This window comes from Cyprinodon tularosa, unplaced genomic scaffold, assembly GCF_016077235.1.
Source record: "Cyprinodon tularosa strain WSP-4 unplaced genomic scaffold, ASM1607723v1 ctg767, whole genome shotgun sequence".
In the NCBI taxonomy this organism is placed as follows: domain Eukaryota; kingdom Metazoa; phylum Chordata; class Actinopteri; order Cyprinodontiformes; family Cyprinodontidae; genus Cyprinodon; species Cyprinodon tularosa.
The window spans coordinates 143,680-169,839 of record NW_024039526.1 but is presented as its reverse complement, the minus strand read 5'-3'; the positions used below and the strand labels follow the sequence as shown (position 1 = coordinate 169,839).

At 37.2% G+C, this 26,160-nt stretch overlaps 1 protein-coding gene across 6 annotated transcripts in view; it reads left to right on the top strand.

The window, feature by feature from the left end:
* Positions 1 to 9,186: 9,186 nt before the first annotated feature.
* The window catches only part of phc2b (polyhomeotic homolog 2b (Drosophila)), a 51,340-nt gene continuing 34,366 nt past the window's right edge, over positions 9,187 to 26,160 (top strand). For 2 of the 6 annotated variants that reach the window (XM_038270561.1, XM_038270558.1), the window contains exons 1-2: positions 18,067 to 18,270; positions 23,827 to 24,187. In XM_038270561.1, the coding sequence (XP_038126489.1) occupies positions 18,227 to 18,270; positions 23,827 to 24,187 (405 nt within the window). In that variant the 5' untranslated portion in view covers positions 18,067 to 18,226. Of the gene's footprint in view, positions 9,360 to 18,065; positions 18,271 to 23,826; positions 24,188 to 26,160 lie in introns of those variants that run through there. The other 4 variants (XM_038270559.1, XM_038270563.1, XM_038270562.1 and 1 more) reach the window with 4 other exon arrangements.

The window sequence follows — 26,160 nt, the reverse complement described above, 5'->3', positions numbered from 1 at the left end:
TACTAAGGTGAAATATAAATCAAAATTAGAGTAGTGTAGAGAGAGAGAGAAAAAATAGAAATAATTATGATTTAAGATACTCAAAGGTAAGTCTCTGAGCAGCCAGTGTCCCTCATGATTTGACTCATACAGGCTTGGCAGGTTGTTGCAACACAGCCTGTATATAGGTGCTGATTTTCAACCGACACGTCAAACAACAGGATGCTTGTAATGTCCCAACCTCACCTGTGTAGTCAGTCTGCATCAGGGAGGGGATGTCTGCTGGGGCCGAATTAGACTAAATATCCTTCTTCACAATAGTCATCCTTGCTGTGCAAACATTAGAGGGACAAATCGGAGAGTTTAATACAATGACAAGAAAACCAAGTAATTCTTAAACTAACAAGCAAACTTTGATCCTGGAGGTCTGTTGATCGTCAAATCTAAACTCTTTCATACAGTAAAAACAGTTCAAAAAGGCATCAAGGTGGAGATTTGCGCTGTCTTTGAAGAAATGAAGGAAAATAAACCCAAAGGTCTGACTGAAGAGGAAGTTACTTCACGCAGCCTTTGACTTAAGGAATTTTCATTGTTTTAGGGGAACAATTAACCTCGTTCCTGGAGGCTATTTTAAACACCTTCCCAAGCCTGAATGAAGAAAATACAGATTTCTCTCAGAACATCAGACCTCAGGCTCATATCTCATCTGGACCTAAATCACCTTTTATTTTTCAGTTAATGGTACGGTACCCTTGAAAGCCAGATAAATAACTTTGACTAAAACAACTAACTCTGTTATTAAGCTTCACCGTGGTTAGGTTTGTTAAAGTTTCCAAATACATATGGAATGAAAATAAATCTGAGAAGGTATGACACCTGCAAACAGAATATAACACGATGGCGCACCCAGGTGGATGAGTCAAATAACACAAATGTAAACCTTAAATTGGTCTATTGCACGACTGATGCTGAGGTTCTTGAGGTAAAGAGTTGACATTCATTTGTTGCAGGCATTTTAACTGAAATTTAGAGTTTTATTTATACAGAGTCAAATGTGTAACTCATACTTTCACACAGAATATACATAAATAGGTGTTTAACATTCTATTTGAACCCATGTAGAAATATGGTTTAGCTTTATAGCACCACCTCAAGCTTGGAGATTAGAGAAGGAACTGTGGCCTAATATAAATCAGGTGAACTTCAGAGCATTAAAACAAAATGAAATAATTTTAAAGCTGATTTTCAAACAAACTCTAAAGCGCTACACTTAACAGGTTTAAAAATGTATAAAAGAACAACAGGATAACCATGTTAAAGGACAACAAAAGGGTAAAGCTGATTGTTGCAAATCCATAATGTAAAATTATATTTAAAGCTGTGTCAAAACTAAATGTTTTGCAGCCTTTTATGTTACAATTTCTGCAGTAAAACTTGGATTATTTCCCCCCAACGACTTCTCTAGCAGATATGAGATGTTAAATATTGTATATGCAGGCCTGGTTCCCAAGATAAATAGTTTTGTTTTTTCAGGAAAGAATCTCTATGTTGCTCATAAATATTTATAAAACCCTTTTTATTCAGTCGAAGAATAAATATAGAGTAAAAAAGATTAATAAGAATTTTTTAATTTGACATGATCAATTCTTTCTTGGCACTTCTGCTTTTTAACATTTACATTATAAACCTAATATTTATTTAATTTCTGGTGGATAGAAATAAATTAAAACTTCTTCAAAACAACTGGAATTTACTGTAAGCATTTAGCCCCTCCACAAGTTTTATGTATTTATTCTTTTTATTTTTAGGTTGGGCTGTTAAACAAGATTTCCTTCATGTTATTAATATCAATATAAATTCAGATTTGCACAATTATAATGGGCTTACTGTTTGCTTTGTTCTCTTTTAGTAGCTACATTATGTTCAGGGGTCAGATCAGTATGCACAGGGCAGGTTATTTATCCATCACAGGGCAAAACAGAGACATGCAGGGCAAACAATCCTGCAATCATGAGAGCAGTTTAGATTGGCCAATTTAATCAACATGCATATTTTTTGACTAAATATTCCAGGGACAACATCCAAACTTCATGAAGAAAGACCCTGTCTGTGTTAACAGTGGTGGAGAGTAACAAAGTACATTTACTTGATTACTGTCTCTTTTTTTGTTTACATTCTAAAGTCATAGTAATAAAGTCGAGCTGTTAGACCACTTGGCTGGAGCAAAGAAATACCATTTCAACCATCGCTCTATGAAGAGTTCTATTTTTTGGTTAACATAGGCTGTTAGTTGTTCCGTCTTATATATTTCCACAACGTCTCTCCACGTACCGAGGGTTGGGCTTTCTGGTTGTAGTCTTAAGGGAACACCTCCCAGATACAAATTCTTAAAGTCCAGTGGAAAATCCTCTCTGAACATGTCTTGTAACGAGTTATGTATTTATGACCAAAAATCTTGAATTTTTGGGCAATCCCAAAAGACATGGTTGTGATTTGCACTTTGTTGACCATATTGTCTCCAGCAGACGGGAGGGGGGGCACTGCTAATTCTTTGTTCCTTTAATCCACTGATTCAGTTTTTCTTTCCTGAAATGCAATTTTAATACCGGTATGTAGGATAGCAGCCCTTAAGACTGAATTTCAGCACCACTTGCTTTAGAGATTTACATGACGTTTCACAAATATGAGAAACTCAGGGCAGATATTCTTTATAGTTTTATTTTATTAAGGCAAAAGTTGTTGCCAGGTGGCCAAGTTCTTCGGCAGGATGATCTCAAATAAGAGTTACGGTTTCTTTGTGTTAATAGATTCAACCTTAAACCTAGATTCAATAGTGAACGTTTAAGGAGAATCAAGACACTCATGTTTTCTTTTTGGTTTGTTTTTAAATAAGAAATAATCATCAAGATACCTGTTATTTTCTATAGCATTTTTATGCTGAATTTTAGAATTTGTAGCAGTGTTTTAATGCATCAATACATGCCGTGGTTTCTGAAAGTAACAAGGTTCTTTAAAATTGCTATGAACTTATACAGATTCTGCTGATATTAGAACATTTTATTAGTATTTTTAAAGTACTTTTAAATCCACATACTTTTGAATACTTAAGTATTTTCAAAAGTGAATACTTTAATACTTTAACTAGACTTTATGAGTATCAATACTTTAACTCAATAGTATTGTTGAGTACTTCATCCACCACTCCCTAGGATCACTATGTAGCCGCGTTTAAATAAGAAAACTTAAACAACACATACATGTAAATAAGACTGTTTAAAACTTTCGCTGGAATTAAGGTTAAAAAATTTGTAATATTTTGGGAAACTCATGAAGACTGCAGAGATTTGATTAAGTGGATTTCAATATCAGCTGTGCTGCTGCCATCAACACCCTTCTTTATAGATGTTGGAGAGCGGCCTGTTTCCCAGTGTAGTCCTGTTTCTCTGGCGTTGACTGGCTGGTTGTGCTCCCTTCATCCTCTGAAATGGGAGTTGTCTCAGAACTCATCTGCCTGGCTGTGTGTTTCCTGGATGGGGCCGCCTTTTACAGCTGCTTTTTGTATCTCTGCTTCTGTCTCCTTGAAGCCCAGTCGGTCTCAGCAGATGGCTGCTCACACTGAGCCTAGTTCTGCTGGAGGTTTCCTCCACTGTCGCTACAAGCATGCTTAGTGTGAGGGATTGCTTTCGAGTCAATGAGTCGATGCAATCAACTGGTTTTCCTTAGATAGAAAACTTTGAATCAATTTGGTTAAGTGCCTTGAGATGACGTGTTGTGCTAATTGGCACTATATTAATAAACTGCATGAAATGAATATAAACCAATCTGGTAAATGTCCTTTTGAATGCTCTAGAATGTGGAACAGAGTCTCTGCATCTCTGATAGATTTATAGCAATACAGACCATAAACTGAAAGTCACAGCGGTTGGTAGAACCTGATATTAAGTGTTTGTTTATGCTCTTCATCTCTTTTATCGGTTATTTGTTTGAGCAAGTTACTGACAGATAAGCACATAAAATTATTATAGGTCACATTAGGTTACAGATGTGAATAAGCAGGATGTGTCTGGGACAAACGTGCTCACATTGGCCACTCCTGCATTACTGAATGTTTGGAGAACACAAGCTTTTATTATTCGCTTTCATAATGTTTGCTCATGGTGTGTCACCTAACGAATATCATAGCATCGCTCGGCAAACATTTGTCTTGCCTTAGATGCATTAAGAAGAGAGAAAGAGGAAGGAAAAGAGAGTAAGAGAGAAGGTTATGATATGGATTGATAAGATCGAAATAGATTTTAATAGTTTTCAGACAATCTTTTGGTTTTTGTTTTGTTTTTACAAATAGGACCAAATAAATCTCAGAAAATCACAATTTTTTTTTTTTCGTTTTTTAAGAATCAGCAATGAATGAGGAAGAACTTAATTGAAATATGATAAGCTAGTGTATAGCTGGTTTTTCAGCTGGTTAAAAGAAAATAATCAAGCAATTTTTTGAGTTTTCTGACCAAATTAGATAATAAAATACAGTAAAAGCTTCTTTAAAAAAACATTAAGGTGGTATTTTAAGTTGCTTGGAAGATTCTCAGTCATCCAGGTCATAGTCATTACAAAAAAGTAGAAAAATAAAAAACAATCCAATGGTCTTTTTTTCCAAGTTTGAAGAATTTTTGCTTCCTATCCAGGAAGCTTTTCCAATTAAAAATGTCAGAAATAGCGTTCAGTTCGAGGCTTTATAGAGTGGACCAAAAACAAAGCCTTATTTTGGTCCTTGTTTAGAAACATGCAAATTGAACTGGATGAACGGGCCTTTTAAGTTAAAGTTTTGGTATTACCCAGTCTTAACCAAAGCGCACAGAAACATTCAGGTTTGAAATCTTATTAGACGTGAATTTAATAAATCTCTGAACACTGATTGAATTGTATATTTCTAAAATACAATTCAATAACCATGTTAAATCCTCAAACTAAATGTTATGAACTACTGACCCTGATCTCCATTAACATCCCAACAAATCAATAGACTCTATTACAGGCTGCAATGGTTACAAAATGGACATTTTTTGCCTTTAATAATCAACGCGTCATCAGTGACGCCTTGTGGTCATGCAGAGAATTACATGAGTACTTTTTTCCATAGAACTAAATAGCAAATAAGCCCAGCAGGTCCCAGCTGAGAAAATAGAAAAAAAGAAGCCCACAGTTTATAAACTATGGGAATGTTTTTCTGCTCAACATGTTTTATTTTCTCAGCTGGCACAAGCCAGCTCTGGAAGAATCTTACTTTTTTGATAAAAGGGAGGGCTTGTTTTTACCCAAAAAGAAAAACAGAGATGAAGTGGAACTATTTATTAGGGTAGTGAAAAAAACAGAAAACAGAATTGTGTAACTTGAAAATGTTACACCAATGTGACACACAAATAGGAAAAAATGACGCACAAAAATATTTCTAGCACTTTGAAGATAATCCCAACTTTATTTAGGGAAAAATATTTGTTTCTTGGTTGATTTTTTTATTATGAAGAGATTTTCTTTAAATATTGTTAGGTTTGTGAAGATCATACAAAAAGGTTGCTTCATAATAGGAAATTAAATTGAAATAATTGGGATAATTGTAGACTTGTCTTCCACAGAGGGACTCCTCTACATTCTTTGCTGAAATTACATTTGGTTTCTGAGACAAATGACTTCTGGACTTAATTCAATTCAAAATCAAAGCTGCTTCATTGATCCCAGTGGCAGATTTAATAATGAGTTGCTGTAGATGTTGATAGCAGGAACAATCACTTGGAGCAGTTTGTCAAACAATGGATATAAGAGAAAACCTTTGACTAAAGACACTGTTGTTGTAAAAACAGTTTGAACACTTAAGGGTTTTCCATACTTTTCTTCATTTTATTAAGCTTTCATCTTTGTAAAATCATCTTCAGAGGTTCTGGAGGATTTCCCAAAACAGAATCAGCCTTCTTTATTAGTTCGTCGAGTTTTCTAACTAATTTACTCTGATGCTGAAGACATCACGCTCTCAACAGCAGACTGATAGAGGACATGCAGCATCATGCTGCAAAAATGGAAGGATCTAAGCTTCCTTAAGAAGAACATTCTGCTCCGTCTATACTTTAAAAACAGTGGTTGGTTTAGGACACTGTTTTAATAATGAACTGTTTATTTTTGGTCCTAGATATTCACAAGCACAACAGAGAAATATTTGTCTGGTTAATTTTCTGTTTGGTCGGGAAAAGATGAGCATTTGGCTCACCAGGAGAAATAAGATGAAGGAGGAAGGCTCAGTAGATGTTGAACTGATGTTCAGAGGCCTGGAGGCGGCATGCTAAAGCAAAAAGTAGTATACTTGAAGTAAATTCTATTAAGAATACTTAAGTATAAGTTTAGAAAGTATAACGAACAATGTACTTTTAGTGTACTTGAAGTATTACTAAAGTAACACTTCTTCGAAATAAATTGGGACATTTTTTTTTGTTTACTAAAGTATACTTAAAATATACTTCATGTTTGGGGGTCACTGCCCTGAGGGCCCCAATGACCACAGGTACCACTGATGTCTTGTCCTTTCTATTTCTCTAGTTTCTCATACACTGCAAAAAATCTAAATTGAGAGAAGTAATTTTTTCTTAAAATAAGTGCATTTGTTCTTGAATTCAGGTGGTAAAAGAGACATTCTGCCAATGTAACAAGACAATTTACACTTAAAATAAGAAAACACAATTGCATTGAATTATTTCAAGTGCATATTATCTAATTATCTTATTTTAAGAGTAAAATTACTAATTCCATTGGCAAACTATCTCATTTACCTACTCAAATTAAGTGTGAATACACTTATTTTAAGAAATTTTTACTTATTTCTAGATCGTTTTTGCAGTGTATTCCTTTTTCCTGATATTGCACTCACTTGGTATTGCTATGTCAACCACAACGGCTTTCCTCTGCTTTTTGTCCACCGCCACAATGTCCGCTTGGTTTGCCGTTACCATTCAGTCCATCTGTATCTGGAAGTCCCAAAGGATCATGGCTTGGTCGTTCTCTACCACCTTTGGAGGTGTTTCCCACTTTGACCTTGGGGTTTCCAGCCCATACTCTGCACAGATGTTCCTGTACACTATTCCAGCCACTTGGTTATGGCGCTCCATGTAAGCCAGCATCTTACACCCTGCAGTTATGTGCTGGATTGTCTCAGGGGCCTCTTCGCACAGACAACCCTATATATATATATATATATATATACACTATATTGCCAAAAGTATTTGCTCACCTGCCTTGACTCACATATGAGCTTAAGTGACATCCCGTTCCTAATCCATAGGGTTCAATATGACGTCGGTCCACCCTTTGCAGCTAGAACAGCTTCAACTCTTCTGGGAAGGCTGTCCACAAGGTTTAGGAGTGTGTTTATGGGAATTTTTGACCATTCTTCCAGAAGCGCATTTGTGAGGTTGCACACTGATGTTGGACGAGAAGGCCTGGCTCTCAGTCTCCGCTCTAATTCATCCCAAAGGTGTTCTATCGGGTTGAGGTCAGGACTCTGTGCAGGCCAGTCAAGTTCATCCACACCAGACTCTGTCATCCATGTCTTTATGGACCTTGCTTTGTGCACTGGTGCACAGTCATGTTGGAAGAGGAAGGGGCCAGCTCCAAACTGTTCCCACAAAGTTGGGAGCATGGAATTGTCCAAAATGTCTTGGGATGCTGAAGCATTCAGAGTTCCTTTCACTGGAACTAAGGGGCCAAGCCCAGCTCCTGAAAAACAACCCCACACCATAATCCCCCCTCCAACAAACTTTACACTTGGCACAATGCAGTCAGACAAGTACCGTTCTCCTGGCAACCGCCAAACCCAGACCCGTCCATCAGATTGCCAGATGGAGAAGCGCGATTCGTCACTCCAGAGAACGCGTCTCCACTGCTCTAGAGTCCAGTGGCGGCGTGCTTTACACCACCGCATCCGACGCTTTGCATTGCACTTGGTGATGTATGGCTTGGATGCAGCTGCTCGACCATGGAAACCCATTCCATGAAGCTCTCTGCGCACTGTTCTTGAGCTAATCTGAAGGCCACATGAAGTTTGGAGGTCTGTAGTGATTGACTCTGCAGAAAGTTGGCGACCTCTTCGCACTATGCGCGTCAGCATCCGCTGACCCCGCTCCGTCAGTTTACGTGGCCTACCACTTCGTGGCTGAGTTGCTGTCGTTCCCAAACACTTCCATTTTCTTATAATACAGCTGACAGTTGACTGTGGAATATTTAGGAGCGAGGAAATTTCACGACTGGATTTGTTGCACAGGTGGCATCCTATCACAGTTCCACGCTGGAATTCACTGAGCTCCTGAGAGCGACCCATTCTTTCACAAATGTTTGTAAAAACAGTCTGCATGCCTAGGTGCTTGAATTTATACACCTGTGGCCATGGAAGTGATTGGAACACCTGATTCCAATAATTTGGATGGGTGAGCAAATACTTTTGGCAATATAGTGTATATATATATATATATATATATATATATATATATATATATATATATATATATATATATATATATATATATATGTATGTATATATATGTATGTGTATATGTATGTATATGTATATATATATATATATATATATACATATACATCGTTTAAATGTTTTATGCTATTTTATTAACCTAAAATCTGTAGTCCATCGAACATATATTCTGTATTTTTAAATCAGTTTTCAAAAGTTAGAGCTGTTTTAATTTTTTTTATATTTGTATTTTTCTTTGCAAAATGCTTACTGTTGTGTTTTGCTTAGGTAGACAATTTTAAGATCTGTCCAGAGACAACAGATGAAAAATACCCTTTTGGCTAATTATATATATATATATATATATATATATATATATATATATATATATATATATATATATATATATATATATATATATATATATATATATATATATATATATATATATATATATATATATATATATATATATATATATATATATATATATATATATATATATATATAATATATATACATATATATATATATATATATATATATATACATATAAAAGGCCGTCCTCATATATATATATGTATTATATATTTTTTATATAATATATATGTATATATGAGGACGGCCTCCTCTGTTGCCATGGTTACGCGCGTCAGAGAGGCGGGTTCAAAAAAAGTTATCCATTTCTATTGGCCGTACGTGTGTGACGTCACGCTAATGAACTGTTTCTTCGGCTCACGTAGACGCTGCTGCTGGTGCGATCGAAGCTTGTTGGGCTCATCGAGCTGCCGTCCAAACATTCAGGTAGAATATCTGGAGGAAGAGCAGGGAACCGAGAGCTGCAGGAAGGCGGTAGGCTTCAGTTTACTTAAAAACGGTAACGTGACAAATGTTTAAACCCTCTGAAGCATATAATGTCACTGTTGTCACCACTCTGTCTGTTGTAGTAAACAATGTTTGTGTCGGAACGCGTAAGGTTAAACGTCTGTGCAAGCTAATGTCTGTCCAGGGGGCCCAATGAGAAGCATGCTGTGGATTCTAGCTGTGAGGCTAATGGCTGAGTTTACTGGACATTACTACAGCTGTAAACAACCAGCACTTGGAGCTGGGTTAGCTTGCTTCCTTGTGGATTCGTGTGTTTGTTCAGGCGAAAATGGCTATGAAAGAAAATAAGCGAATAACCTTTATGGTTCTTAAAGCGAGCTGCTATAGTGTGTGTTGTGTATTTCAGCGGTTTCTTCTGCTTCAGAGATGTTAGCTAAAGTTAGCCAGAAGCTGTCTGCCACAGAAACTTCCTTCATCCTGCAGGCCTTTGGCTCTAACTGCTGCTTTATGTGACAGCAGTGACAGGCAGACACACCGCAGTCATTATTAGAAAGGCGCACATTTGAATTTTACAGAACTTGTTTAACTGCATATGAAAAAAAATGCATATTTCACTTATAGATCTTATCTTCCTAGGAGAAGATTAAATCCCATGCATATTTTTTTCTTAGTTTGCTGTCCTTGTGTAGCTTTATCTGCACATCAGTCTATTAAAGTTTAGCTGTTGTTTTTTTATCAGCAGTTTTTAGGTTGACATTTAGTTGCTTTACTTGCAAAAATAATAATAATAAAAAAACTTTGTTAAAAAAATACATACCTGTTTTATTCTTCCTACTGTTTATTTTTCCTTTTCCATGGGGTTGGTCATGGTTAATCAGATTTCACTTTAAAATAACTGTAATGTAGTTCTTCAGTAGACTTTTTATGGTACTCTGCTTCTATTTATTAAGTCTGTAAGCCCCTTATGAGTCAGTGGACTCGTGTAATGTGATGATTATGACACCTGATCAAACCAAAATAACCTTCTTGTAAATATTATAATTTACACAACCACACTTCCTCACAGCAGACTAGAGTGGATATTCAGTAGACGAATAGTAGGGGAAAAAGAATATCCTGTTTTATTTATGTATTTTAACTAGAAAAGAGGAGACTGGAAATTGCATGCGTGTTGTTATGATCCCTGATGACTGATCCTGTGCGTAAAGCATCCCTTTCTGACTTATTTAGACTTAGTCAGGCTTTACTGTCAATTTTCTAAAATTTAAAAATGTAAACATAAGACTGGCATATGATTTACAGTTTCCAATATTCAGACTTGTGATTGATTCATCATTTCTCTTGATATTAAAGGTATAGAGGAAGATCTTTCATTTCCATCTGGATCATCTAAATAAGTGGTCCTCCTTATTGTCAATCATCCTTTTGATTTGTTTATTTAAGGCCTTCCTATGTAGCGTAGTAAACTAGCTTTACCCGCCAGCGCCCAAAATAATTTTTGCCTGCGAGTGGTTTAGCCTCGATCAATGCCCCAGGCTCTAGAACTGGCTGGCCAATCACAACGCAGAGATGTGTTCTGAATGTCTGGATGCAAAGCAGGCAGGGTTTGGAGGGTGGGACGACACAGCTGCGCGAAGCTGGAGAACGGACAACAAGGAAGATGGCAACAACTATTGAACAGTTCTCGTTTGACTCAGCTTTGGAATCAGTTTTGGAAAGATTAGACTTGGGGTTTTCGTTGAAACATGAGTAGGAAGAGGCTCTACGCTCATTCATTTTTATGAAGACGTATTCATCGTTTTACCGACAGGCTGTTTGTTTACACTCCCCCACCTGCTTTCTTTCACGCTTACTACGTCACAGTCAGTTGCGCTCATTGGTCAGAGCGTTGGCCAGTAGGCACAGACATGGTTTGAAAAACAATGGATTGTTCTCATCAACAATCTTCTGATGTCTCATTCATTGGGGCCGGACAGAATGATACATTTATTCTGGTTTATCAGGCTATGTCCTAAGTGCTCGTCCTGTTGGCTATCTTTTTCTGCGCATGCGCACTTTTAGGGGTATATCTGTGGTAAGCTACGGTTTCAGACAGTCCTTGAAGCTCACCTGTCTCACAGCGGTTCGTTTTAAAATGGCAGACGGTCGTAAGTGAAAAAATGTTTATGAAATATATAAAAAGAAGAGCAACAGAAGAGGCAGATGGATCCCAGAATGCTTTGTGCAGAGAGCTCTCTTCGCAAAGCACTATGGGATTTGCTATCATGGTGGTCCGCTGTCATGGCTCAGGCACCGCGTGGAGGATGAGTTATATGAGCAACGGAGCTAAAGCAGTGGTAATCTGTCCGAATGGTCAGTTAACTCAATTTGCTATGAAGTTCACTATATAGTCCCCGCTGTATGTGGACACAGCAAGCTTGTATGAGGTATGAGAACAGCACATTTTAAACAGGGCATGCACGAGGAGAAATGGGCTCGTGCATGCTCTTGCACGCGTTTTTAAATTTTTTTTTAAAGTACAGCTATTCGGAATCCAGACGTAGTTCCTGCAGGAGGAGGTGATATACATACTTACTTGGTTTTTGCCGTATTTCGTGAACCCAGGGACGTTGACGCCAAAGGTAATTTTGTGGCTTTCAAAAGTACGACAATCACTGCAATTTGCTGAGAGAAATAAATGTCTTCCATTGTGGAAATCAGCAACCGGCAGACTCGATGACATAGGAGCCTTTGGCCCCCCTGGCGAATTCGCCTGCGTCGCGAATTGCTTTCGAGAGTGTGAGTGAGAGTTGAAAGTTGATGAACTAGGTGAAAATGTCACAGATTTTGCGTCCGGTGTGAACACACCACATGAGTCAGAGGTTCACACTTTTTCTGTCAGTTATTTAGAATACATTACTGACAATGATGATACAAGACTGGTATCATAATTTTAAACGGGGCGTGCACGAGGAGAAATGGGGTCATGCATGCTCTTGCTCTTACACACGGCTTTTTTTTTTCTTAAAGCGGAGAGGGTGGGTCTTTTACAAAATCCCCCACGATACCTTTAAGGTTTTTAAAAGTGTCAAAGACAAAAAATATGTAAGAATTTCCCCCTCTCTAAGCCCTGTACACAGCTAAAGAAAGTAGTTAATTGAAAGTTAGTTAAATGATGTTTCAGTTTCAGATCCTATGTGGGGGTAAAATGAAGAAATGATTGAGGTACTTCTTTGAGAACGTTTTTTACATCAGTTGTCACACTCATGAGATGGCTCTAATGTGACATGGCTTGGTAGCTTACTGGAAATGTAACTCTAAGAATAAAACATGGTCGGATGCTTACAGAGAATATTTATAGACTTTCCTGTTAGGTTTATTAGTGGACATATTATCCAGTTTAAACGTCTTGCCATCACAACTAGAGATAATTAACTGCACAAATGTTCTCATTGCAGTTGTGGTAAATTGTCATTCAAGTGACTTTGAGGAAACTTTTTCTATTGCACAAGAAAAGGAGATTTACTTACTAATCCCAAAATTTAGTTCAAATGTGACATTTAAAGTCGCCCCTATATACCCTCTTATATATTTCCTTTACGCCACTTAGACCTCTATTTATCGGTTATGTTTTAAAGATTAGACTGTCCAGGATACTTTAGTTGCATCAATATATTGCAGCTATTTCTAATTGTCTTTTTTTTTTTTCTTCAACAAAAGCCAAAAAGTGTGGAATGCCTGGGTTGGCATAATGGTCAACAGATGTTTCCAAAATACAAGCTATGCTTCCTAGTGAAGATAAACACTTTGGTATTTTGTTTTGCAATATAACTTGAATCCTTGTGGAATTTTGAGGGGATTCAAGCTTGAATTTCAAATGTGAAACTGTACACATGATAAAAGGATATATATGGTAGAAATGTGGTGCTGCCACATGTATGGAGTCTTTACAGCTTTGAAGATTTAAACCATGGTGCGCTGCTAATTTGCCGATCCCCTACGCTTGAAAAGGCAGTCAACTTGTTCTGTTTGAGCCCCAAGTTTCCCTTTGTTTATACTTAATATGACATGGAACTGACATGCTGTGCTGTTGTTCCCCACTTTACCCTCCCTGCTGTGGGTTTTGTCTGCGGCCTGGAGGGGGAGCTCTGTGGAGGCCCTTTGCTATCAATGAATAAATTATTTCAGGACTAATATCATTCATTTTTTTTTTTATAGGCTTACTACTGCAGGGGCAGGGTGCTGCTATTTTTTTTTTTTTACAGGAAACTGCTCACCAGCAGTTAGTTGGTTAAATTGGCAGGATTCTTTAGTCTTTTTTTTCCATTTCAAAACCTAAATGCAAAAATTTGTGTGTGGTTTGTAATATATATAAATTACTCTTGGCTGCAGTTTGTAGAGCAAGTCTAGAAAAAGTAATGGGGGGGCACAAAACGTCTAGACAGGACAGCAATACTGTCATGTAAATGGATCAAAAAAACGTAAAAGAATAAACAAAAAAAAAAGACAATTAAAATTTGTAATTTTTGCTTTTAAGAAAGGCATTTTTTTTAGGCAGAGAATTGCTGGAAAATCAAAATATTCTTAAAAAAAAAAAAAAAAAAAAACAGAGTACACATTCAAAAAATACCTTAAATTTCTACTTTCACTTTTTGATGCTCCTTTTGAGACAAAATATATTAAAAGGAGATTCAAATCTAATATCTCTGCCCTTAAACTTGTGCAGAAAATAAATACAAACCAGGTTCCCCCTAGGATACGCTGGATTCTCTGATTCTGTGGCTTCCTTTTCTACATCACTTTCCTTATTTTTCCTCTCTATTTGACTGAGGAAATCTTTGCATTTTCACCACTTGTGAACCCAGGGACATTGACACCAAAGGTTTTGTTCATCTTTCAAACGTACAACAATCACTGCAATTTGCTGAGAGAAATCAATGTCTGCCTTTGTGGAAATCGGCAACCAGCAGACTCTTTGACATAGGAGCCTTTGGCCCCCCTGGCGAATATGTCTGCGCTGCGAATTGCTTTCGGTCAGAACAATTATAATGAGAGCAAAGGCTGATGAACTTGGTGAAAATGTCAGAGTTTGCGTTCCCACATGAGGCAGAGGTTCACACTTTGTCAGTAATTTAGAATACATTACTGACAATGATGATACAATACTAGTATCACCATGTTTAGTATGAAAACTTTGCCAGTGCAACAATTTTTAAAATTATGCAAACCAACTTTTAGTAAATTTTACTTACATACGCCAAGGAGGTTATTTTTTTTTAGTAGAGTTTGCATGTGTTTGTCTGTCTGTGTACAGGATAACTTGAGAAGTTCTGAATGGTTTTTGATGAACCTTTTTATCAAAGGTGCATCTCGTTCCAAGGAACAATCTACTACAATTTGACAATAATCCAGATCATGTGTGGGTTCTAGCTATAGGTGTAAGTCACAAGATTGGGCAAAACTTGCTTCTTGGTTGAAGTCTGCGCTCTCTGCGTACTTTACTAGTTCCTTTTTAATTAACCTCTAGTGTGATTTAGAAAGGAGCTTTTAATCATCTTTTTCATATTTGACAAATGTATTTTTCTTTGTGTGTTAAATACACCCAGGATAAAGTCAGGAACACTGATTAGAAATAACAGTTTGGAAGTAGTCCTGCTGGTAATTGGCAAGCCTTTTGTTTAAACTATTTAACTGTGGTGCAATGATTTAGTATGAAAATGTCTTTCTGTCCATGTATGGCTCAGTTTCCTTGTCACCACCTTTATAGTCTGCTTCTCCTGTAGTTTAAGAGGTCGTAGCAATTTAGCAGGTATTGAGCCTTTTGTTTTGTAATTGGTCTAAATGGAAAGGGCCCCTAAGGATCTTTCAAAACTGAAAGCCAAGTTCTCTTTCAGCTTCACATCATGGGCTGCACATTTTGGAAATGTACTGATACTTGACACAATCAACCTGAAATATAATTAGGCTTATTTGTTGCCAGTTTACTCAGCTGTTAAGATAAGGTCTAATGGAAACAGATGGACAATTACGGGGACCTGAGCAACTTGGTCTTAAAACCTGGAAACATTTTTCAATACACTTACATAGGCACTGCTTAGCTTTAAAAAGCACTGCCATTTTTTAGGCCTCAGGGCAAGTATATACAAATGACCTAGTTTTATATGCATTTTTTTTTACTAATGTTAAGCAACACTTGAACTTTAAGCCAGTAGGGGCACCATGTGCTGCCTCCAGGTTTAGAGCCAATGAAACCCTAATCAGTTTCTCAATTTTTATTTTTTATTTTTATCTGACACCAGGCACTTTGGACCGGCCAATTGAGAAGTCATGGAGTTGTAAAGACAAGGCCACACTCATCACTCTAGATTCTATCTACATCAGAGCACCAAAAAGTGTCTCATCTGTTTTGTTTGCTGCTCTGGTGTTTGAGGGGAGCTCAGACTGAGGTTAAGTGCCGCTCTGGGTCACATAATTGATTAATTGATGGATTCGACCTTCTCAAGTGACATAGGCAAGTTTTTGAGAAGAAAAGCCTACAAAGACGATTGATACTCTTTGTAGTAATTTAATGCATCTCAAATTAAGCTACGGTAATACTTGGCTCAAAAGTTACAGTTTTGGTTTTGATAACTTATTTTACTTGCTGGTGGCTTCATGAAATTCTTTTGTGAGGAAGTGGTACCTCCTCATCTTATATTTTGTTACCTTCCCCTGCATCTGTTTTAAATTAGCATTCAATAATCATAAAAATAAACTAGCATAGCAAATGTCAAATTTTTTTTTACCATGTGATCTCTAAGTTTTCTTGAAAAATTATTCAAAATCAGCAAACCTTATTAAAGCGATAAAAATAATGCATGTCCGTTAAGCTTCTCAAATATTTGCACTATTTAAAATTGTGCTTAGAAACATTTTTTCCTTAATGTTTTGGAAAATAATGGACTATTGACTTTTTTCCACAGGTCATTATAAGTCATTAAATTATTTTTTAATGAGGCCTTAATTGGCATTAAAATTCATGAAATTTGTTTATCATTGCATGTAAAATCTTAAATACAAAAAAAAGTTTATAAAAACAACTTAGTCAGATATAACTGCTTCCGTGTGTTTGTGGGGAACTGCTTATTTATATATATATATATATAGCAACATGTCTGTTTTCTTGAAGCATTTAAACCAGCGACTCTGACCATAAAAATTAATGAGTCTGCCTGGCAGGTCTTGCACACATTTTGGGTAATTATTGAGTAGGGACTCCCCGCTAAAACATAATTGAGGGCACACATCAATGAACCCATCTAAAGAATTTATTCAACCCCTTAAGGTAATAAATATATGCCAGCTTTGTTTTTTAAAAAGCTGGCCCGTTTAGACATTTTTAAAATGTACTGTTTTTTGTTCTCTCCTTGCGTTAAGCATTTTTGTCACTTTATGTATGCCTTATTCATTCACTTATTTAAACCATTAATAAGATTTCTGTTTTAGCACAAGATGCCTTGAAACCCTTGATGAAAATGAAGCTTTTGTTTTACTGCTGGGCTCTTCTTTTGATTAGCAGCTTCCAGATCTTCAGGTCCATCATCATATAAAAACCACACCTCCAAATGAGTCGTCCCATCTGATGTCTTTGCTATTTGTTTGACCCCTTCTGGTGCACAGCTCTGCAAGCGAAGTGGGAGACTCCAGGCTTCTGTTTCTGGCTGCACCATTAGCTAATCTATATGCTAATAAGAAGATGGTAATCAATGAGGTTCATGCATGGTTGGCCCCAATCAATTCTACATTGTACCAGCAAATAGCTATATTTCATAGGCAGACTGTTGGATGGCACATTATTGTTCTGGGGGCAGACCATCAGTATGCCATTATCTCTGGGTTTCATCCACTCTGTCCCACAGAAATGAATTCTGATATCATTTAAGACAAGTTTATACTCGGCCTGAAACCTCTCCAATTTCACTCATCTTAATGTGATTTTTAAACCTTTTTTTATGTGTATTCTTTCTGTTCCTTCTATAAATGGATGCATCACTGTTGCGACTCCAGTTGTGTTTTACCATAAAATGTGATCATTTAAAGAATCATTGTTAAAGTTGGACAAATGGGACCCATTGAGAAATATTGCAATATCTGATGAGTCAGATTTCGTCTTTTTTTATTTTTACACCCCTGTTGTTCAGTGGTGACAAGGACGCAGGGGCACTTGATGTGGCTCTGTTTGTAAAATAAACACTCGGTTATCACCTAAGGTTTTTACCCAAGAATCACATTTTTCTTATCTGTTTTATTTTGGGAGATCACAATTTAATGTCTGAATTTTAATATACTGCAGTTTTTCATAAAACATTTATATAGGCTTGTGAAATTTTTGATGATGATAATAATAATGGGTGTAAAAGCATATGCCACATAGTGCAGATTAAAACTAAAGGATGTCAAACAAAAACAGAAAATCTAATTCCTGAGGGTTGATTAAAAAAAAATATTGATTGCAATTATTAAAGCTGTTGTATTTTAAAACTCTGTGCCCACTTGGCTATAAATTTAAACGACGACGGCCCGTTTCTTTCGTTCAGTGATGAAAAAATGATTCAGTATTCATGCAGCATTGGAGGGGGAGGAGAGAGGGAGAGTAAAACACTGCCATCATCCTCATTAGAGTGTCCCGTCGCCCAATTGGTATGCTGCTCTGCACGAGGATTCCATAAGCACCTCATTGGCTGTCGCTAGGATACCACATAATCAGGGGGTCGGATGCTGGGATGACGAGCTGACTGCGTGTTGGGGGTTGATGAGAGGAGATCAGGGGTTTTTTGATGTAGCACAGAAACAAGCCTCACACGCGTTCATTCGTTCCCTCAGTCAGCCAACCAGCCTGCCACACAGCGAGACAGACAAAGAGGAGCAGCATCCTGCAAGAGGACCGCACGCTCCCGGGGGATGGGGCACCATACCCCTGCATCGCGTTGGGGGTGTCGGAGGAGGTAGGGAGCATGAGGGTTGGGGGTTGGAGGGGGGGCTTTGTCTCTGCATCATTTGAGTACCTCTACAGTCGTATTCATACACACAGGCTCATATTTCTCTGTGGACGTCCTGGCATCTGAGTCAATTAGTCTGGAGGAGAAAGGCTTCCTTGTGGTGATCCTTAATGTGGGTCATCAGAGTTGTCCTATATGGAGAGTGGAGGAGGGAGCCTTCCTGATGGAGGCTCCAATACTTCCTTATTGTGATGGTGTGCTTTTAGGGAGAGCCCGTCTGTCTGACAGTCTCTCAGCAGCTCTCATGCTGGCTGCACAGATCCTCCAAACACAGAACTGACAGTCTAGTGTCACATAAAGTGTTGATGTTGTAATATTATTGTGATCATGTTGAAATTCTGTACACATTTTTGTTGTTTTTACCCAAATCCATTTGAAAACCACATTGCATAAATGAGAAAATCATTTGCAATTAGTGGGGGTGTCCTCCATGGTTGGACCCAGACATGTACTGATGGATGGGTGACTCCGCTCAGAGAGGCAGCGGTTTAAGCCTTCATTACCAGAGGGGATTCTCTCCCCTCTCCATGAGGAGGTGATGGGAACTAGAGTCTGTGGTGCCCGCTAATGATGCTAAAAAAGAGGTGGGGAGTTTTTGGCTTTGTTTACCATTAAACCTTGATCATCTTTATGCACATTGTGGACAGATTTATCTGGCAGGTTTTTTTTTTTTTATTGGATTTGGCTCGTGCATTTGTATGTTTTTTTGTAGCCATTGGGCTTTATCTGCATTAAGAAAAAAGTTGTATTGGTTTGCTTTGAAGGATAAGTGGCTTATATGGTTTTGGTTTAGTTGGTTTAGTAAGGGGTCAGGATCTGCTGCATAAAGGTAACGTTCCTCGTTTATTTAATTACTTTCGTCACACCCTCTTTCCCCTCCAAGTCATTCAAATCTCCAGCCTACTCACTCGTTTTTACTGCTAACTTTCTATTAGCTCCTTGACATCCAAGCTAATGTAAACATCTCTCACATTTAAAGCTAGCAGGCCTTTGTTACATCCATTGTTAGTCCCTTTCGTTTCCTACTCCCAAGCTTATTGTTGTTACCAGAGTTTGAAAGAAACTTGTTTCTATGTCTAGAAATACAAGGAGCAGCTAAATGTTTTCTTATCTCATATAGACATTAAAGGTTTCAACAAGGGATCTAAAGCCAACATGGCTACTAGGGATGTAAACAAAATAAATTGGCTTGCCATTAACCGTAGCTTAATGTATTATTAATTTAAAATATCTTTCATATGATAAATTGATAACGTATCCTCAAAAAAAAATTCTTTCGGTGTAGTAACATTAGTTGGAACCTCAGTGTTATTGCAAAGAGAGGTTAAGCTAGAGAAGAAACATAAACCGATCGGATTATTTAGCCTGTAAGGTTGTGAATTGTAAAGATAATGACACGACAAGCATCAAATTACATGTATCATGACACCATTTATCCTGATTTATTCAGATACATTAACAAATATATTTTTTTGACTTTTTTATTTCTATTTTTTTTTTTTTTTTATGATGGCATAGCTACAGAAAACATCACAAAATCGTGTTGCTCTGCTCCAGCTGGTGTAGAGCAGCTGAATAATTATAGGCTCTTGGGCAATGCGCTGCTAACTAGTGGTTGGAGGTTTAATAGTTCTATAAAAGCAAGACAATTAAATGGATGTTTGCCTGTAAATCTTTATATATTTAAGATCCATTTCAATATCAATAGCATCTAATAAAATATCACAATATTCAGTTATATCGATTCAGATATCTGATGAAATATTGCGATATCTGATAAGTCAAATTTCTTCTTTTTTTTTATTTTTTCACCCCTGTTGTTCAGTGGTAACAAGGATGCAGAGGCACTTTATGCGGCTCTGTTTGTAAAATAAACACTTTGTTATCTCCTAAGGTTCTTACGGTACCTAAATATTGCCCATTGAGCTGTGCTGCATGGCAGAGCAGCATTGACTTCTTTGGTGTGCTTGGAGGACAAGGATTTGGAAATGGAAAAAATTAAAATACATGACAAGGCTTTTGTGTGTTAATGCTTCTCATGGAGCCAAGTTTTAACAATCCTCTGAAATCAACAATATATCAACTTTAGAGTAATCCATAAATCAATAACCTTAACGATTGATAAACCTGTAGCTTTGTGTTTTTTGCTGTTTAAACAGTCCTCTCAAACTGTCCTTCCTTTTTCCATTTAACTAAATATGAAGCAGCATTGAAAGATATGAGGAATCCAGTCGAGTTAGTCTGCTATTAGTTCTCACAGCAAAAAGATCCAATTTCTTTCATTACATCTTCACATGCCAGGCTGAGGCTAGGTTTATGTCACCTTGGAGAGCTCAGAACACATTTTCTTTTGCTTTCATGAATAACTTTAAGAACAATAGTCAAACCTTTAAAGCCTTTTATAAAAGGAGCAGTTAACAGCTCAAAAAAGCTTATTTTACATGATATAGGTCCCTTAACCTTTATAAGACTCAAACAAGAAAAGAGTAGAGTAGCAGTAGGTTATGTGATAGACTACTTATTAAAACTGGTGCCTTATTTCCTATACTGAGAAGCTGTAAAACATTTATATGAACAGTTTTAGTTTATGTTCTTACAATGCAGCTCTCTTAACCACCTCTTTTGTTCTGCAAAATGTCTTTTGAAAACTGATTTTTTATATATATAATTTTCAATTAATTGTTTTTATGAAAAGGCATCATCCTTTTGTAGAAAGGTGATTTTGTTTAGTATTTTTTTTTTCTTGGCAATGGCCAATGACTGGGAGATTAAACTCGGATATGTTATAATTTCCAATCAAGCAAAGAAAGTCATCCATACTCCTCAGCCACAATGCCACAAATTGAGTGTAAACATTTTTCCTCCAAGCATACCTCGATCAAGGTAACATTGGGTAGGCAAGAATAGGTTTTGGAGGCTTTTCTCTACGGAATATAACCAGTTTAAGGAGAATAAGAAAATGAGTGTTGCTAAAATCTCTTAAATCATAACATTACGAATCTTAAACCAGCTCTGTTTCCTTTTATCTACAGGTTACTTTTTTTGTCTTTTTTTTTTTTGGTTAAAGTTGAGTTGTTTTCTCAAAAAATTAAGAGTATATTTATACGCTCATGTTAACGAAGGTTTAAAGAACTGTGAAACAGAAACCTGAACAGAAAAGGCCTCTGCAACATTTTTGCTGCAAAGGTAGATGCATATAACTTAACAATAATTTACACGCTTTAGTTTTGTGTTATTTGAAGTACAATGCAGTGCATTTATACTTTCGTGGTAATTCTTTTCATCATTTGAATGAATTTTGATGCTTCTAACTGATATAGTAGTTTGTGTCTAAGATGCCAGAAATAATGAAGCATGGTGGGGATATTTGGGTAATGGGAGAAGTGGCAAAAAATGTGTTGCAACGGATTTCATCATTATATATTATAGTTGTTCTGTAGAAGAGAACTTTGATTTCATTTGGCTCCTGCCTCAGGTCTGGGTTGGCCGTTGATGGTTTGTATATGTCTAAATTTAAACGAATTTTAGCTCTGCATCCACATCTGCATCTGCTGATTTTGGTTTTATCATTTTTAAGATAGCTTTTTAAAATAGCTGGCTTGTCTTGGTTGTTTAGCTGCATTTGTTTAAACAAATAATTGCAATGGTGTCTTTGCAGGTCTGCCTTAAAGGTGGATCAGACAACGGCAGCTAAACCAGAATGCTTCTGCCTGCATCCTCACTAAAACTAGGAAATTGGAGCACATCCGCTATCGTTCAAAAGTCCTCACACCGAGAATAGACTTTAAAATAGTTCTGTTAGCCAATAAATCACTCATTAGCTTGGCCACCAAACGCATCACTGACTTATTCAGTGTTGTGCATGAACATGTTCAATGAACGGAGTGGATATTTTTAGTGAATGGTGAACTGAATGGATCAGTTTTGAATTAATTAATGTAAATGGGAGTGACGTTCACTCTTAGAGTAATCAGAAACACACACAGCTCAACACTTTTCAATGGATAACATCAGGTTTTTACGTCACTTATTACAGCAAATGAGAACAGACCAGCATGTCTACTTCTAGTACTAGTCAGCGTGATTCAGACTCATCTGCTGGTATTGCTGATGCAGCTTTTGTATAACGTTTGGCAGAGTTTAATGAACTAACAAAGGAAGACTCGGATAGAAAAAACACTTTGTGCAAACTGTTCACCGGGACTTAACAAACTAGTCCGTACGTCAGCCACGTCTACTTCAAATTTAAAGCAACACATCGAGTTAAAGCATCCAAGCTATCAAAATAAATGAGGAATTGAAGCTATTTCATATTCATCTTTGTGAAAAGAACTTTGAGCTTGTTCTTTTTAATTATGAACTGGAACAACATTGGAAGTGTAGTCATAGACCGTCCAGACCTCTCAGGTCTTTTGGCTCAAGTCTGCTCTGCATAACCAGAGACGGAACCAAACAATAGAGAAACAGCTTTTAGTTCTTAGGCTCCACTTATCTGAAATAACCTGCCAGCTGACTGAAAATACAGAAACTCTAAGATGCTTTAAATCACTCTTAAAACCTAAATGTGTTTTTCCAACTGAGGGTACAAAAAATAATTTATTTTTATTTGTTCTTTTGTTTAACTCTCTCTCTCGAATCCTCTTTTCTCAAATCAGCTGTGGGGATGTTCTGTAGAGAAAAAGAAAAAACAGAATTAGTTTCCATGTCAAAAAAAAAGGAAAGACCAAAAAACCCAAAGTATTAACAGAAAGTTGGATCTGGTGAGCCGACCAAAGATAACAAAACGGTACAGCAGGGCAGAGGAAGCCCCTACTAGTACCGGACTATAGCAAAAATAAACTGCTAAAAGAAATAAAGAACAGGAAAACCGGTCCCACCGGGCCAAAATCACAACGAAAACAGCATCCAAACAAAGACTAACAAAAATACCGCATGGCAGGTCGGAGCCGTCAGCTGCGGCCTACAGACCCTGGAGACAGGTGCGCCTCCTCCGTGGTGGAGATGAACGAGCGAGCATAAGGGCGGGACGCTCCCAAATCAAAACCCAGCCTATTGATAGGTGGTCCAACGGCCACTAATTAACGAGGCCAAATAATTTACAAAAAAATTATATAAACTCCAAAATATACTAAACAAACAAAAAAAAAAACTATTCAACTAAAGTCAATATTAAACCATCTAGAAAGAAGAATTAACAAAATAATTGTGTCCGAAGCACGTAACACATGTCATTGCAGTGTAATTTTCCATTTTGTTTTCTTTTGTTTCCTTCATCTAAAACACTATAAGTTGTCTATTTCCTGAAATGTGCTGTACAGATAAACTTTCCTTCCCTTTGTCTTCACACCAAGGTCAGCTCGTGCATATATACTTCTGTTTCATGTTTTCAACACTTGGGCTATATACCTCACATGAACTCAGATGTCCTTTTGTACAGATCTGTACTGTTTGCTAAAGTATTTTTATGAGTTTCCTTTTTTCTTTTCCTTTTTTGTATTCCAGGCACAGGAGAGCCATTCAGAGGAGTCGAGGGTCAAAGGTGAGAAGAGCAGAGGGCACCATGGAGAGTGAACCCGGGGCCCCTGCCTCTACGGCTGGTGGTACTGGGACTGTTTCCACTACCAGCAGCTCCTCCACCACCACCCCCACCCCAACCAGCAGCTCCTCTAGTGCCACGGCTGTTAGCACTACTTCTAACACTACAACCACTGCCTCTACCACATCAGGCAGCAGCAACACCAGTGTTAGTAACAGCAGTAGCAGTGCTACAAGCAGTGCTACCAGTAGCAGCGGTTCAGCAGGAAGACAGGCCGTGTCGCAGATATCCATCTATAGTGGCATACCTGACCGACAGACTGTACAGGTGAGTGTCATGGCGTTGGAAAAGAAGCACTAATTGTGAGCAAACTTTAAAACTCTGCTGCCATCTGTTGGTCTTTTTTTTATTATATCCAAGCTTTCATTATAATCCTCCTTCAAATTGGAAATAAATGACAGGGGTATGAATGGAACAGCCTAGCTGGTTGGAGCAGGCTTTAGGCGCCTTGGTGCTCTTGACCTTTTTCATAGAGGGTAAACTCCTACAAAGGCTCTGGCTCTGCTTCAATGAGGGCGTCTCAACTTTCAGTGCTCTTTCTTTGCCAGCAGGTTTATTGTTACAGACAACCCTCATTTTCCTGCACTGACAGCTAAACACCAAACATCAGTCACTCGTCTTAGGAGTGTAAAAGATCGCCGGTCATTAACACTTGGCAAGAGCCGAACTCATTCATGTTTTTCACCTCTGCTAATTTCACTCTCACGCCTGGAAGTGTTTGTCCGGATGTTTCCCCGACACAAAGAGCCCCAGGTCAAGATCCTGCCTTGTTACCAGGCAACAGGGCAGAGGTGAAGGGTGAGGAGAGCTGTTAGCACTTTAAAAGATTTAGGCTGTATTTAGACTAAATATGTTGAAATATGTAAAATATTCAATTCATTAAAACTTTAAGTTATTTTTGGAAACGGTGCCAACCTTTGTTGTAGCATCAGAAAAAAAAATATTTAAGAATGTTTTACTTTCTTTTTTGTCTTCATCACGTTGGACCAAAGCGATGTGGAGAAATATTTATCTTCCCATTTTGCAAATGCAAAAAAGCTTAGTTTGCAACTTTGTGTTTATTAATTATTTTTTCTATTGAATACATTTTAGATTTGATGTATTTGGAACTACTGTAAAACATCCAACTATTGATAACCTATATCATTATTTCTGGCATCTTAGACACAAACTACTATACCAGTTAGGAGCATCAAAATTCATTCAAATGATAAACAGAATTACCACGAGAGTATAAATGCAAAATAAATACAAAACTAAATAAATAAATACAAATAAATACAAAACTAAAGTGTGTAAGTTATTCTTAAGTTATATGCATCTACCTTTGCAGCACAGAAGCCTTTTCTGTTCAGGTGTCTGTTTCACAGTTCTTTAAACCTTCAATAACATGAGCGTATAAATATGCTCCTCACTTTTTGAGAAAACAACTAAACTTTAACCAATGATAGTTTTGCTATTTTCACTAACAAAAGTTATATTTAACCAAAAAAAATATAAAACACCCCAAAAGGAAATAAAAATAGTATGCCAGAAGGACACTGTCATTTTTCACACCAACATGTGTTTAACCAGAGATGTGCTGCTGGAGTATACATTTGAGAAGTCATGTAATGTGTGGTAGTACTAGAGCTATCGCAACCATAAGATGAAAGGATGAGTGAGGTTTGCTGCCAAGTGTGATGCAGTGAGAAAAAGCAGTGACACCAACCAAAGACGGCAGCAGCTCAAAGCCCTGTGGGTAATTCTGTGGTTTTTATGCAGGTGATCTTGGTGATCACCTATGTTTAGCCTTATGGGTATTGTTATGTGTATTCTGAAAGGGACTTTGCATGCTTCTCTCTTTTTTTTTTTTTTTAGATTAACCTTTACAACGTGACTTAAATATATATTTTATACTTTAACTTTCTGCATATACTATTCATTGATACTAGGCAAGGCTGTTGTATAGCAGTGGTAAGGCAGTGTACCTTTAAAAACTTTCTTTTCAGTGGTATAATGGGAATGCAAATAATTTAGAGGAAAAAGTGGACAATTCAAATAAGATAATTCTATAGAAAAGAAAAAAAATGATTGATTAAAAAAAAGTAAAGTTGGTTTGAAAACTAAATGAGTGTAAATAGCGCATTTAAAGGTACCATCCTTATGTTTTTGATCTTGGTTTATAACAACTGAGGGTTTCCGCACCTCTAAAAGTTTCTGGGACCTTTTTCCAGGTTAGTGGAGCATAAGAGCTAAAC